Source organism: Carcharhinus amblyrhynchos, chromosome 20 (genome assembly GCF_965287045.1).
Source record: "Carcharhinus amblyrhynchos chromosome 20, sCarAmb.v2.hapA, whole genome shotgun sequence".
NCBI lineage: Eukaryota > Metazoa > Chordata > Chondrichthyes > Carcharhiniformes > Carcharhinidae > Carcharhinus > Carcharhinus amblyrhynchos.
The window spans coordinates 40,637,365-40,651,981 of NC_137343.1; the positions used below are offsets into that span (position 1 = coordinate 40,637,365).

Consider the following 14,617-nt stretch of genomic DNA (forward strand, 5'->3'; position numbering starts at 1 on the left):
ACAGTTTATCATCTTGCCTGACGAGGAATGGGGCAAGTTTTATGCAGCAGTCTTCACAGCTATTGAACGTGTCAGCGTACTCCTTCACTCATACGCAGCAATTGCCACAGTTTACCAGTCAGTTGGAAGAGCCACATTCTGATAAACTTCTGCTGAATGGACAGGACAAATTGCCACTAACTTACTCTCCTCATCCGATTCTCCTGCCAGGAAGAGGAGAGCCAGCGTTTGCTGTGGCCCATCATATCTTACATTGTGATGCCATTTGTGGTTTTTGTCTGACCCCACAAAAACCTCAACTTGGAAAACAAACTTTTACGCCAGCAACATAGATTCCACATGGTCCATGATGGATTTCCAGTGGGATTGTGAAGCAGGCTTGCATGTTAAAGGCAGCTCCGACTGAATCAAGTTATTTTTAAACTCATTTACAGACAGTGTACAGAGGCCGGGCCAACATTTACTGCACCAACCGCCTTCTGCTTCAGAGGGAATTTAAGAGTCAACCACATTGCTGAGGCTCTGGAGTCACATGTCGGCCAGACCAGGTAAAGACAGCAGATTTCCTTCCTTAAAGGACATTAGTGGGTTTTCCCGATAATTTAGTACATGTGCTCGCTTCAGCAGCACATATACTAAAATTGGAACGATTAGCATAGCTCTGCGCAAAGATAACACGCAAATTTGTGAAGCCTTGCATGTTTCAGGGTGCCACAGTGGTTAGCACTGCTGCCTCACAGTGTCAGTGACCCAGGTTCAATTCCAACCTCAGGTGACTGTGTGTGGAGTCTGTATGTTCTCCCTGTGTCTATGTGGGTTTCCTCCGGGTGCTCCAGTTTCCTCCCACACTCCAAAGATGTGCAGATTAGGTGCATTGGCCATGCTAAATTGCCCATTAGTATCGGGGGAAGTGGCTTGGGTAGATACATGAGAATAAGATTTGGGTGGGATTGTTGTTGGTGCAGGCTTGATAGGTTGAATGGCCCCCCTCTGCACTATAAGGATTCTATGATTCTTTGGCAATGGTTTCATGGTCATCATTAGACTTTTGTAATTCCAGATTTTTAAAAATTCTATTTGAATTTCACTATCAGCTATGGGGCGATTCGAACCCAAATCCCCCAGGGAATTACCCTGGGTCCCTGGATTACTAGTCCAGGGACACTAGCACTGCGCCATCACCTGTCCTGATGAAGAGAACATGAGGAAGTATTCCAGGAGGGATCAGGTGTAACAGATCATGCCCCAAAATTATCCCCACCCTACTGCTACTTATTCATTCCAAATAGCAGGTGAGTGTGGGGCCAATTCTCCTCCAAACTGTTGTTGTACGAACCAGGCTCTTTTCCATCCTTCAAGCACCTGGTCTAATCCCACTCTGGCTCCCCATAACTATCATTTATTTTCAAAGGGCAAGAGGCAATACTTTCAGCTTTACTAATCTGTAAAGGATCAATTGCTGGTTCATTTTTTGAGATTAAATTTATGCCTTTTTAATTTTTTACTCCATTCTTGAAGTTACAAAGCCAGTGCTCAGAATGGACCAGGTAAATCCAAATCCATAAATCCAAATCCTTGCTTGCTCCAAAAACCAAATTCAAATTGAATCCAATTCAAGGTCCCCACCAGAGAGAGACAAACCGGATCCAAGCTGGCATTGCACCCCTTCTTGGGCTTGATCTGACTTTTTGCTGTCATCTTGTCTAACCCATCACTTTCTCCCGACCTTTCACAAGGTTGAAGATCTCTTTCATTGTCTCTGCATTGAAAATATCCCAATTTTCAAGTTTTTTTCCCTTAATTATATTCCCTCATCCCTGGTAACATTCCGGTGAGTTTGAACGGCAAGTTTGTTACGTTTCCTTCTGATCATTGTGATGTCCAAAACCCAACACAATTCTCCAGGTACAGCAGTCTAAGGCCTCGTATGATTTTAATCTTGTTTAGAATCCAAAACATAGTGTCAAAGAGGGACATAACACATCTTACAATGTTCTCAACATGCTCCAAAGTGCTTCACAGTCAATGGACTGTTGCTGTTGTTTTATACGCAAAGATAAGTGTTTAGTAAGTTTGTTTTATTCGTTTGAGAAGTGGGCATTATTGGCCAGGCCAACATTTATTGCTGATCTCTAAACCTCCTTAAGGTGGTGAGCTGTCTTCTTGAACTGCTGCAGTCCACGTGGCATAGATACACCCACAGTGCTATTACACAGGGAGTTACTGGATTTTGACCCAGTAAAGGAACGGTCATACATATTTCCAAGTCAGATGGATCTGCTGCCCTTGTCTTTCTAGGTGGTAGAGGTCACGGTTTTAGACGGTGCTGTCCTGGTGAGTTGTTGCAGGGCATCTCGCAGATGGTACACTGTGTTGGTGTTGGAGGGAGTGAATGTGGATGGCTGGTGGTTAGGGTTGGGCTGCTTTGCTCTGGATGGTGTGGAGTTGTTATTGGAGCTGCACACATCCAGGCAAGTGGCGAGTATTCCATCATTCTCCTGCCTTGTAGATGGTGGAGAGGCTTTGGGGAGTCAGGAGGTGAGTTACTCGTCGCAGGATTCCTGGCCTTTGACCTGCTCTTGTAGCCACTGTATTTAGTTTCTGAACAACAGTAACCTCCAGGGATGTTGACAGTGAGGGATAGTAATGTCATTGAATTTCAGGGGAAGATGGTCCTTGCTTTGCATTTGTGTGGTGAGAATGTTACTTGTCAGCCCAAGTCTGGTTATTGTCCAGGTCTCGCTGCCTTTGAACACAGACTGTCTCAGGATTGGAGGAGTCACAAACAGTGCCTGAACATTGTGCAGTCATCAGCTAACACCCACCCCCCCCTTCGAACAATATGATGGAGGGAAAGTCATTGATGAAGCAGCTGAAGATGGTTGGGCCCAGGACAGTACCCTGAGGAACTCCTGCAGAGATGCCCAGGAGCTGAGATGATCGACCTCCGACCACTACAACCATCTTCCTTTGTGCAAAGTATGACTCCAACCACTGAGGGGTTTTCCCCAATTCCCACTGACTTCCAGTTTTGTTTGGGCTCCTTGATGCCTTCCTGGACCAAATGCTGCCTTGATGTCAAGGGCAGTTATTGTCAAGGAAGTTCAGTTCTTTTATCCACGTTTTGATAAAAGCTGTGATGAGGTCAGAACCTGCTCAATGTGAGCATCATTGAGCAGGTTATTGCTGAGTAAGTGCTGCTTGATAGCACTGTCAGTGACATTTTCCATTACTCTGCCGATGATGGAGAGTAGACTGATGGGACAGTAATTGGCCAGGAAGGATTTGTCCTTTCTCTTATATACAGGACAGAACTGGGTAATTTTCCACATTGCTGGGTAGATGCCAGTGTTGTAGCTGTCCTGGAACAGCTTGGCCAGGGCACAAACGAGGTCTGGAGAACAAGTCTTCCATATTATCACTGGAATATTGCCAGGACCCATAGACTTTGTGGATCCAATGCTTACAACTGTTTCTTACTATCCTGTGGAGTGAATGATAGAATCCCTACAGTGCAGAGGAGGTCATTCGGCTCATCATCTCTGACAGAACCTCTTATTCAGGCCCAATCCCTACATATTTAATCCACTAATCCCCCTACACTTCTTTGGACACTAAAGGACAATTTAGCATGGCCAATCTGCATAACCTGCACATCTTTGGACAATCATAGAATCCTACAGTGCAGAAGGAGGTCATTTGGCCCATCGAGTTTGCACCTACCACAATCCCGCCAGGCCCTATCTCCATAACCTCAATCATTTACCCCAGCTAGTACCTCTGACACTAAGGGGACAATTTAGCATGGCCAATCCGCCTAACCCGCACATCTATGGACTGTGCAAGAAAACTAGAGTATCCAGAGGAAACCCACGCAGACACAGGGAGAAGGTGCAAACGCCACACAGACGGTGACCTGAGTCAGGAATCGAATCCAGGTCCCTGGCGCTGTGAGGCAGCAGTGCTAACCACTGTGCCAATATCAATCAAATAGGGCAGCTGCGGTGCGGGGAACCTCAGTCACATGCTACTGCCATTCTTTGACATGCATGTAGTCCTATGCTGTAGCTTCACCAGGCATGGGTCCATTTGGGCTGATCAGATGCCTTACTGATCCAGTGAAACCCAGGAACTTTCTCTCAGTCGGGACCCTTAGATGTGGCAAGGGGGGTATGTTGGGGGTGGGGGGGGGAATGGGCGCAGAATCTCCCATCCTAGCCTTTTCTCCATGAGGTGAAACCCCAACAAAACTGGACAACTGTTATGGTGCCCAGGGCAAAATGCTAAAGGCCCCAGTTTATCTGCTGACAGCTAGAGTGAGGCAAACTGATCTATAATTCCCTGACAGGTGCCTGTTAAATTGAAGCAACAAAGAACATGGTGATGGACAAGTTGGCAGACAGAACCTCAATTCCATCATGTTCTATAATGATATTGCAGCCCAGAGAACAAGATTTATCTGTACATAAACCACAACAGACAATATAGCATCGATCCAGGAATCCACACACAAGCAACTGGAGCCATACATTTATAATTGGCATTTTAAATCTCCATTTAATTATTCTGCATTCTGGTCCCAATGGAGCATAATTAATAACAATTGAATGCTTAATAATCCTTTAGAAATGAGGTTGAGCTTTGCCCACATGCATATTTATAGTCACAGGATCACACTGAATCCTGCATTTCAGCTTTTTATTCATTCGTGGGACATGTGTTTCGCTGGCTGGGTCAGCATTTATTGCCCATCCCCAGTTGCCCGAGGGCAGCTGAGATTCAACCACATTGCTGTGGCTCTGGAGTCACATGTAGGCCAGACCAGGTAAGGATGGCAGATTTCCTTCTCTAAAGTGAACCAGATGGGTTTTTCTGACAATCAGCAATGTCTTCATCAGTGGTTTCTTAATTCCTGATTTTTTTTTAAAATTTGAATTCAAATTCCACCATCTGCCATGGCGAGATTCGAACCCAGGTCCCCAGAACATTAACTGAGTTTCTGGATTAATATTCTCGTGATAGTACCACTCGGCCATCACCTCCCCTCTCCTCAGCTACTCCCTATTATAGACACTCACCAAAACCTTTAACCTGGCCCGTCCAGCTGGGGTCAGTTTGGCTGCCTGGTTAAAGCTCTCCTGGGTTTACGCTGCACGGACCCAGTTTCCATCCTCTCGTTCATCCTAGTGGCAGCTTCCCTTATCCCCACTTTCTTTCTCACTAACTGGTTGTTTGAAGATGGCTTCCCAGCAGGCTGGGGCACGTCACCCTCAAAGCCTAACTCCCTCTGCCACCACCCCACACACAAACTGCACAATATTAAATCATGCAGACAGGGAAAGGAGAGAGTTGAGTCTCTGGTCAGTGTAATGTCAGCCAATCTGGGCCTGTGCTAAGATGGGATTTCTCTCTCCTAGGCCCTGAGCAAGGGGAAGGTGTTTCAGACTTGAATGGATCTTTTAGTGAGGGAGGAGAAAGAGAATCATGGGAGGAACCTTCGCAAATCGTTCAATTGCAGCTCCATGGAGATGTCCTTATAAGGAATACTCTATATTCCCAAGCTGGGAGGAGAGTATGAATGGAGACCAGCAAGGTGTAGGCCAGATTCCAAAGCTAATGGTCAGCTGTTCATGCAATCTCTACAGTGCAGAAGAGGCCATTTGGCCCATCAGGTCTGCACAGACTCTCTGACAGAGTATCTTAACCAGGTTCTCTCCTCTGCCCTATCCCCCGTAACCCCATACGTTTACCATGGCTGATCCCATCTAACCTACACATCTTGGGACACTAAATGGACAATTTAGCCTGAACAATCCATCTAACATGCACATCTTTGGAGGAAACCGGAGCACCCGGAGGAAACCCACGCAGACATGGGGAGAACGCGCAAACTCCGCACAGTCAGTGGCCCAAGCTGGGAATTGAACCCAGGTTCCTGGAGCTGTGAGGAAGCAGTGCTAACCACTGTGCTACTGTGCTGCGTGAATTTCTAAGGCCTCAGAAGACACTGTCACAAGGACTGTGTCACTGAATCTGTGGTTAAAGAATCACAGAATGAAGCAAAGGAACTCTGGCCCCTCCAGCTTCCTTCTCCCCAATGTCCAATACGTGCTCCTGGTGGACATCACCTACATTCATTCCCAGGAGAATGACAGGAGGCAGATTGGATCATCAGGAAGGGGTTGTGGGGTAACAGTCAATCTGTGTAGCTTACAGAGCACTTACAGCCGCTTGGAGGAGGATCGCTCACCATTTCTCTCAGTGACTCTCACTACCACAGCAGCAAAGAGAGAGACTGAGAGAAGCCAACACCTGGGGGTAGTGAGGTAGAGAGCTGAAAAACTGTTCTGGAACATTCCAGATCAGCTACTTATGAAGTTTGGGACGGGGGTGGAGGTGTGACAGGGTGAAATCTGCTTCCAACATTCCTCAACTTGATGAGCATTAGAAAGAAAAAAAAATTAAACAGAATTGAATCATGGTGTACGGGTGGCCACTCAGCCCACTCTCTCTGTGTGTGGGTTCTCTGTAACTGCTAGCCACCTCTAAATTCTCTCACTCCCTCACTCTTTCCCCATCGCCTCGTTATCCCATTCCTTTGTTTGTTAAAATTCACCATGGAATCTGCTTCCCTGCCTTCCAGATCACAACGTGGAACAAGAGGACAGAGTTCATTTAAAATCCAAACTCTCCAAAGCAAAGGTCAGCAAGCCCCACTGTGACCTCTGGTTTCTACTAACGGAGAGGCTTTGTGTTCCCGGAATGATTCTGACATGCTCGAGGGTATGAAATCCAGGGGTATATCACCACAAAACCGACAAAACACCAGGATGTTCTGCAGTGAAGCTATGTGAGTTCATGCAAGAACGCATTGCAATCTTGTTTCTGCTATTTCAATGCAATCACCAGGCCAGTCACTATAACGACTTAGTTACGGTGGGCGCAGAGATAAATTAAATACTAACGTCTCGAGTCGGTGTGAGCATTAGAGTCATTCTCATCCCTGATATTCTGAACTGTCGCTGAAAGATAAATCCTCTGATGCTGCATAAAAGACCGAGGAGTTATAAACAGCTTGTTACAACTTCAAATATCACCTGTTAATGACATTAGTGATTTTATATTGAGCACTGCACCATGGTGTACAGTCCTTGGTGAGGGTCAGCAAGCTGATATTGGACCCGGGCTGATATTTACTGTGGAACTCTGGCAGCAGAGAAATATAAAGAATGCTGTTGTTTCAGTTTATAGTTCCAGCTTCTTGGAAACTCGGGATTTCCTCAGTAGTTTGGAATAGAAAGAGATTTTGCTCTGAATCTGGAAGAGTCGTTTGATAAAGTCTCCAGAGCGTTACGATATTGCCTCAGTTTCTGTCAGTTAGTGCTATTTGCAATCCTGATCCAGGAGGCACCTCCTCTCGGTCAGCGAGACATCATCCGGACAAATTCTGGAAATCAACAACAGTGTTAAATCACAAAGACACGAGCTCTGAGAAACTATCACAGAATAAACTGATAGGATACAAAACCCAGCAACTCTCCCAGAGCTCTCCCTCTGATAGCTCAGGGTCAGAGTTCACTCTCTGATAGCCCAGGGTCAGAGTTCACTCTCCGATTAGCCCAGGGTCAGAGTTCACTCTCCGATTAGCCCAGGGTCAGAGTTCACTCTCTGATAGCCCAGGGTCAGAGTTCACTCTCCGATTAGCCCAGGGTCAGAGGTCACTCTCCGATTAGCCCAGGGTCAGAGTTCACTCTCCGATTAACCCAGGGTCAGAGTTCACTCTCCGATTAGCCCAGGGTCAGAGGTCACTCTCCGATTAGCTCAGGATCAGGAAGGGTAAGGGAATTATGGATCAAACTGCTGTAGAAGACAGTGGTCACTGGATAAACCAAGACTGAGTCTGACAGATAACAGTAGGGTAAATATCAAAGGCTGTGGAATAAAAAGTATGTAAATGGAGTCGAAAACCAAATTAACCGCAGAAGGATAGAATCAGTTCAAGGGGCTGAATAGCTGACTCCTGCTGTTACCTCGATGGAAACTCAACAAATGAAAAAGTACGTTTAAAATGTGAAAGTAAATCAGGACTGCCAGCTAATAGTGACTAGTTCACATCCTGCCTTCCTGCAATTGACGCGTATAACAAGAATGGAGCTGTTGACAAATCACTGTAATCAATCTCTAACAACCAGTGTACAACAGACCCAGACACGACACAAGGAAACCCCAGGACTGGAGAACTTTAGCAATGTTTGCTGAAAATGTTAACGGGGGAGTGGGGGTCGAGGCTGGGCTGGGCATGTTTGGGGGGGCCACTGATCGGGCCGTTGGGGGGGTGGCAGTGCTAAGAGTGTTTCGGGACTGGCCAGCGATCGAGCTGGCCAGTAATCGGGAAGCTGGCAGACAGAGGCCACTCCACATGCCCGTATCTCCCACATTATGGCTGCAGTGTAAGGTCCAAAATAGCCTCCGTGGCGCGTACACACTTCAGCTGACAGCCGCTTCAGACCCTATTGAAGAGATGAGTGTGTATGCCAAGAGCGTTTGTTAAAAGTATGCAGAATAGGCAATCTGCGATGTAGGTCAGTCTGCAGCACTGATTGGAGGCCAGCACTGTCATTTTCCACCCCAACCCTCCAGCTCTCTCATCCCTGGCACAGTGGCTGCTACAGCCGTCACTATTTAAAGGCAGCACCCACGACCTTGGCTGGGTTTGGAGTGTTAGAATGTAACCAGTGATAACATTGGATCTGTTGTAATGCGACCAATGGTAATAAGCTGTCAGGGTCAGCTGACCCAGTAAACTATGTAACCAATGACAGAATGATGTGATGATCAGCTGACTCAGTATAAATTAGAACAGGTTGGGAATTGTGGGGAACTTGGAATGGCTTGAGGTGAGGCTTCAAGTTTGGAGTAATGAAGTTTTTTATTAAACCTTTTCTTTGATTTATAAATTGGAGTAAGTTTGGTAATATCTTATGTTGACACTGGAAGAGTTCTCTCTGGGTTAACATGTAGAAGGGCTTGGTGGTTTGTACTCCTGCTTCCAGTTTCTAGGGAGTGTTGTGTAATGCGAGGGCCTTAGATTTGACTTCAACGGTTCTGTTCTATTTGTGCTGTCCAGATCCCGGTGAGCATTTACAGACTCATGCTGTTTGTAAGCTGTCTGCTTCAGAAAGTAGCAGTAAGGGCTAATCATGCACTATGATCCCTGTGTCCTTTACCAGTAGCTAAGTCCCCAGTTTCTTCCAATTCAATGCTGTCCCCTTTTTTCTACCCTATACTGTATGTAGTGTACCATAGAATAGAATCCCTACAGTATAGAAGGAGGCCATTTGACCAACAATAATCCCACCCAGGTCTTATCCCTCTAACCCCACATATTTACCCCACTAACCCTTCTAACCTATGCATCCTGGGACACTAAGGCAATTTAGTATGGCCAATCAACCTAACCCGCACATCTTTAGAGTGTGGAGGAAACCGGAGCACCTGGAAGAAACCCACGCAGATATGGGGAGAATGTGCAAACTCCACACAGACAGTGACCCGAGCCAGGAATCGAACCCAGGTCCTTGGCGCTGTGAGGCAGCGGCACTAACCAGTCTGCCACAGTGCCACCCTGTGCTTTGTCTGGATAGACCCCTTGCTATGAAAAGTTAGCTAATGGAATGTTACAAAGCTAAGACAATAAAATTGGCTCTTACCTTCAAAGTCAACACGCCCATCCCCATTCAGATCAACATCTTTCAGTATTTCTTCAATGTCTCTGTGTCCAATCTGCTGGCCCAGTAATTTCTTCATGGCTTCCCGAAGTTCCATTGTGCTGATCTCTCCATCTCCATTGGTGTCAAACTGTGGATTTAAGAGCGTGCGTGAACAGGGTTTGCCTTTTTGCAGCTATTTCAACAACCAAGTAATTCTGAAGCCCCCTCTGCACGTTCTTTTCACATTTGCCCCTTGCGCTATTGTTTAAATTGGTCGTATTCTCACCAGACACAAGGCTGTGACTTCAGTTCCCACTCCTGAGACTTGAGCACATAATCCAGGTTAATAGCTGAGTACAGGGCAAAGGGAGTGCTGCACTGCTGTCTTTTAAAGGAGACCTTAAACTGAGGCACCGTCTGGCTGTTTATGCCTGTGCTTTGTGCAGACTGAGGAGGGTAGGTCTGCGTTTACACCAGTGCTTTATGTGGATCAAGGAGGATGTTTTGGTCTGTGTTTATGCCTGTGCTCTGTAGAGACTGAGGAGGGTGTTTAAGTCTGTGTTTATGCCTGTGCTTTGTGCAGACTGAGGAGGGTGTTTCAGACTATGTTTATGCCTGAGTTCTGTAGAGACTGAAGAGGGTGTTTAGGCCTGCGTTTTGTACAGATGGTGGAGGGTGTTTAGGCCTGTGTTTTGTGCAGACCGAGGAGGGTGTTTAGGCCTGTGTTTTGTACAGATGGTGGAGGGTGTTTAGGCCTGAGTTTTGTACAGATGGTGGAGGGTGTTTAGGCCTGTGTTTTGTGCAGACCGAGGAGGGTGTTTAGGCCTGTGTTTAGGCCTGTGTTTTGTACAGATGGTGGAGGGTGTTTAGGCCTGTGTTTTGTGCAGACCGAGGAGGGTGTTTAGGTCTGTGTTTAGGCCTGTGTTTTGTACAGATGGTGGAGGGTGTTTAGGTCTGTTCTCAGTGTCTCTGAACACAGCAGGACTCTGATTTGAAGAGATTGACGATAACTGAAGTGTAATGAGAAGACGTTCCAATGGCACAGTCTGAGGAAACCTGACATTGCTAATGATACTAAAGAGCAAGAATCCATTGGATTAAACCTGGATCCCCAACGCCATCCCCCCAGGGGTCAGAGGGAATGGGAAAACGGGATGAGCAAATTGCTGTGTCTAATAAAACCACGAGGCAGGAGGCTGACTGCTTCAGTTTGAAAGGCCTTCAGGGTGAATCAAGTCATGGGTTTGTTTACCATGGGTGACCTTAATTTTCCAGATGCAGTGCAAACATTTATTTGTAATATCTGTGTTCAACTATCTCAGCGATTAGGATGTTGCCGTTGATTTGGAACTCTCAGGTTGGGAAGATGTAAAATTCTCCAATAGTCGGAAGCAGCCGGTGTCCAAAAGAATCACTAAGATGGCTGTCCTCTGGCATTTTGCTCAGTGACTGCTCTTCAAGACCTGGCCCAGGTACTGAGTGTTGGCAGCTTCTGTGACCCTGACCCTTACCCACTTTCCATCCACGTGAATTTAACAGCAATCAGGAGTGAGAATCCTGACTGACTTTCTCCTCTCCTCCAACCAGTGGTACCAACTTAATAATGATGGCAGGAGCAGCATTAATTGTCCATCCCTAATTGCCCTGGACTTGGGTGCCTTGCTAGGCTATTTCAAAGTACAGTTAATAGTCAAGCACATTGTTGTGGGTCTGGAGTCACATGTAGGCCAGACCAGGTAAAAGTGGCAGATTTCCTTTGCTAAAGGGCATCAGTGAACCAGATAGGCTCTTTTTAAAATAATCGATGATGGTTTCATGTCATCATTACTAATATTAGCTTTAAATTCTAATTTTATTAATTGAATTTAAGCTCTACTAGTTGTCGTGACAGTCAGAATATGAGAGGGGGAAAGTTCAAAAGAGATGTGAGGGGAAAGTTTTGTACAGAGAGTGATAGGTGTCTGGGCTGCCAAGGGTGGTGGTGGAGGCAGATACGATAGGGGTTTTAAGGGGCTTTTAGATAAGCATATGAATATGCAGGGAGTAGAGGGATATGGACCAAGGGCAGGCAGGAGGGATTAGTTTAATTTGGCCTCATGCACAACATCGTGGGTTGAAGAACCTGTTCCTGTGCTGTACTGTTCGATATGATTTAAGCCCATGTTCCCAGGCCTTCAGCCTGGACCCCTGGATTACTAGTCCAGTGACATTACCAATACACTAGCAGCTCTCCCTGCAGTAGCTCTTCTCACTATCCCAGCTAAGGCCAACTGACTTAGCACAGACTCAGCAGGATTGAACCTGGCACTGTCTTGGTCTGTCTGCCTCAGTTCCACACGCAGTGGTGAATCTACCCCGTCAGCTACCAGAGACCAAAATGGGTGATTCTTCAGCCCATACAGATGTTTTTTTCAAAATAAAGTTTTCGCTTTTAAAATGCAAAATGAGAAGGGCGAAAGAAAGGCCATTTGCTCCACTGAAAATAGACCTCTTGGTATGCTAACTTGTGCAACCTAGCTTTTGGTTGCGTCTCATTGTTCAAATTGTAGTCTGTTCTGCTTCATCAATTATTCCAGAATGACCTGGGCTAATATAAAACTAACACTTAGAATTTCCCTGGAGGCTTTTCTGATCTGCTGTATGTTGGGTGGAAAACCATAGAGAAATAGTGAAGAAGATATGGAAGGAGATCAGGGTGGCATAGTGGTTAGCATTGTTGCTTCACACGTCCAGGGACCTGGGTTTGATTCCTGGTTCAGGTCATGGTCTGTGTGGAGTTTGCACATTCTCCCCATGTCTGTATGGGTTTCCTCCAGGTGCTCCGGTTTCCTCCTGCAGTCCAAAGATGTGTGGGTTAGGTGGATTGGCCAAGCTAAATTGCCCCTTAGTGTCTCGAGATGCGTAGATTAGAGGGATTAACGGGTAAAATACAGGGATAGGGCCTGGGTGGGATTGTTGGCGGTGTAGACTCAATGGGCCAAATGGCCTCTTTCTGCACGGAAGTGTTTCTATGGTTTCGAAAGCCCAACGAGAATCCCAATTACAGCTATCTCACAATCACTGAAATAAGACTATGGGATATAGGAACAGAATTAGGCCATTCAGCCCATCGAGTCTGGTCTGCCATTCAATCATGGCTGATATGATTCTCATCCCCATTCTCCTGCCTTTTCCCCGTAACCCTTATTGATCAAGAACCTATCTATCTCTGTCTTAAAGACATTCAATGACCTGGCCTCCACAGCCTTCTGTGCCAATGAGTTCCACAGATTCACCACTCTCTGGCTGAAGAAAGGAGTGTCCCTTCATTCTAAGGTTGTGCCTTTGATTTCTAGTCTCTCCCACGTCCACTCTATCTAGGCCTCACCTCCTTGAAAGCGTCTCGAAGCTCTTTCACTCCAATCATGTCTGCCGTTTCCGCCAATAGCTTTGGTCCCATCAGTTCCAAAAAGTCATCAAAATCAACATGGCCACCCACTAAAAATAAAACACAAGGGAACAAGCAGCTGGGTGAGCTCATTCTGTGGTGTGGAATACATAGAAACATAAAGATAGGAGCAGGAGGAGAACATTAGGCCCTTCGAGCCTGCTTTGTCATTCATCACGATCATGGCTGATCATCCAACTCAATAACTTAATCCTGCTTTTTCCCCATAATCTTTAATCCTATTCGCCCCAAGTGTTATATCCAGCGTCTCTTGAATACATTCAATTTCATTTCTTTTTATATAAAACTCACAGCCCCTAACATAGAATCAATTTAGTACATTCCATATCGGACTGTCCAATAAATAAACAATAACAGCAAAGACCTTACATCACAGATTACTGTGCTTGATATCAGTGGATAAGTGTCCAATAGTATTGAGTGATTTTAATAGAGCTGCATCCTATTTAAATTAAACAGGATAACATCTATAATCAAGTAACAGACAAAGGAATATCTCTCACACACACACACACGTAGACACACACACACACACGCACACTAAAACATCAACTGCTAACATCTGCAACTGTTATTTTTAGATGCCAGTCTTTTCACTCTTTTTTCACTCCCACTAAGGAACATAGACTCACCCTTTCTCGAAATCACCTCACTGCACAAACCTTTCCCTAATTATACATATCGTTATTGAGCTGTGTGAGTTGGCACCTGTGACTGTACATTTGTTATATATTTCAAAGGGTTGCAGGTTGCTTTAAAGAGCTGATCACATGATTTGACAGTGATGTCATTAGGGTGTTGCAGAGTTTCACTTTCAGTTTGCACTCTGTGCAGTGCAGAGAATATCACTTTCAATAAAACCTGCAACATGTCAGTTTGAATCTATGTGTGCAAACTACATCTTTTTCTTTTGTGTAAAATCCATAACCCCTAACATAGTTAGGACATCACAGCACTAAAACATTATCTGTTCTTATGCTACGAATAAATCTGGCAAGGCTGCATTATTGGTGATTCTTAGCTGCTCTGATGCAATGATGATGGTGACAAGCCTTCTTGACCCTCTGCAGTCCTTGCAGTGACGGTGCTTCCAACAAACACAGGACAGTGAGCGGGCAGTGTGCAGGAACAGTGTTTCCTGTGTGGCAGACCTCCGAAACTGGCATGTGCTCAGGGACCCCAACCGAGATGTCAGTGACCCAAAGGAGAGCTGTGCGATTGTTGCAGTCAGATTTTTGAGTTTGTAGAATGCGCTCGTGTAGAATGGGTAATAGGAAATCGCAGCCTTTCAATCTGAATTAAATGAAAATCGGGATTGATATAGGACGGGCTGTTTGCTCATTGTCACTGATTCAGGCTAAAGTACTCCCTACTCTAACACGTTATTGGTAGACAGGAACAGACATGATGTTCTAATAAATAAAGATTTCAGAATTCTCCCTTGCCTGTCCTCAGACAC

The 14,617-nt window shown here is 45.7% G+C and overlaps 1 protein-coding gene and 1 pseudogene across 1 annotated transcript in view; one reads left to right on the plus strand and one right to left on the minus strand.

Annotated features, from left to right (window-relative positions):
* Window positions 1–611: 611 nt before the first annotated feature.
* On the plus strand, window positions 612–706 carry LOC145356240 (U6 spliceosomal RNA; annotated as a pseudogene).
* Window positions 707–4,259: 3,553 nt separating this feature from the next.
* The window catches only part of cabp1a (calcium binding protein 1a), a 39,800-nt gene continuing 29,442 nt past the window's right edge, over window positions 4,260–14,617 (minus strand). Inside the window, exons 5-7 of the mRNA XM_080208706.1 lie at window positions 13,078–13,187; window positions 9,711–9,858; window positions 4,260–7,447 (exon numbers count right to left, since the gene is read on the minus strand). Coding sequence (XP_080064832.1) covers window positions 7,422–7,447; window positions 9,711–9,858; window positions 13,078–13,187 — 284 coding nt within the window. The 3' untranslated portion in view covers window positions 4,260–7,421. The remainder of the gene's footprint in view (window positions 7,448–9,710; window positions 9,859–13,077; window positions 13,188–14,617) is intronic.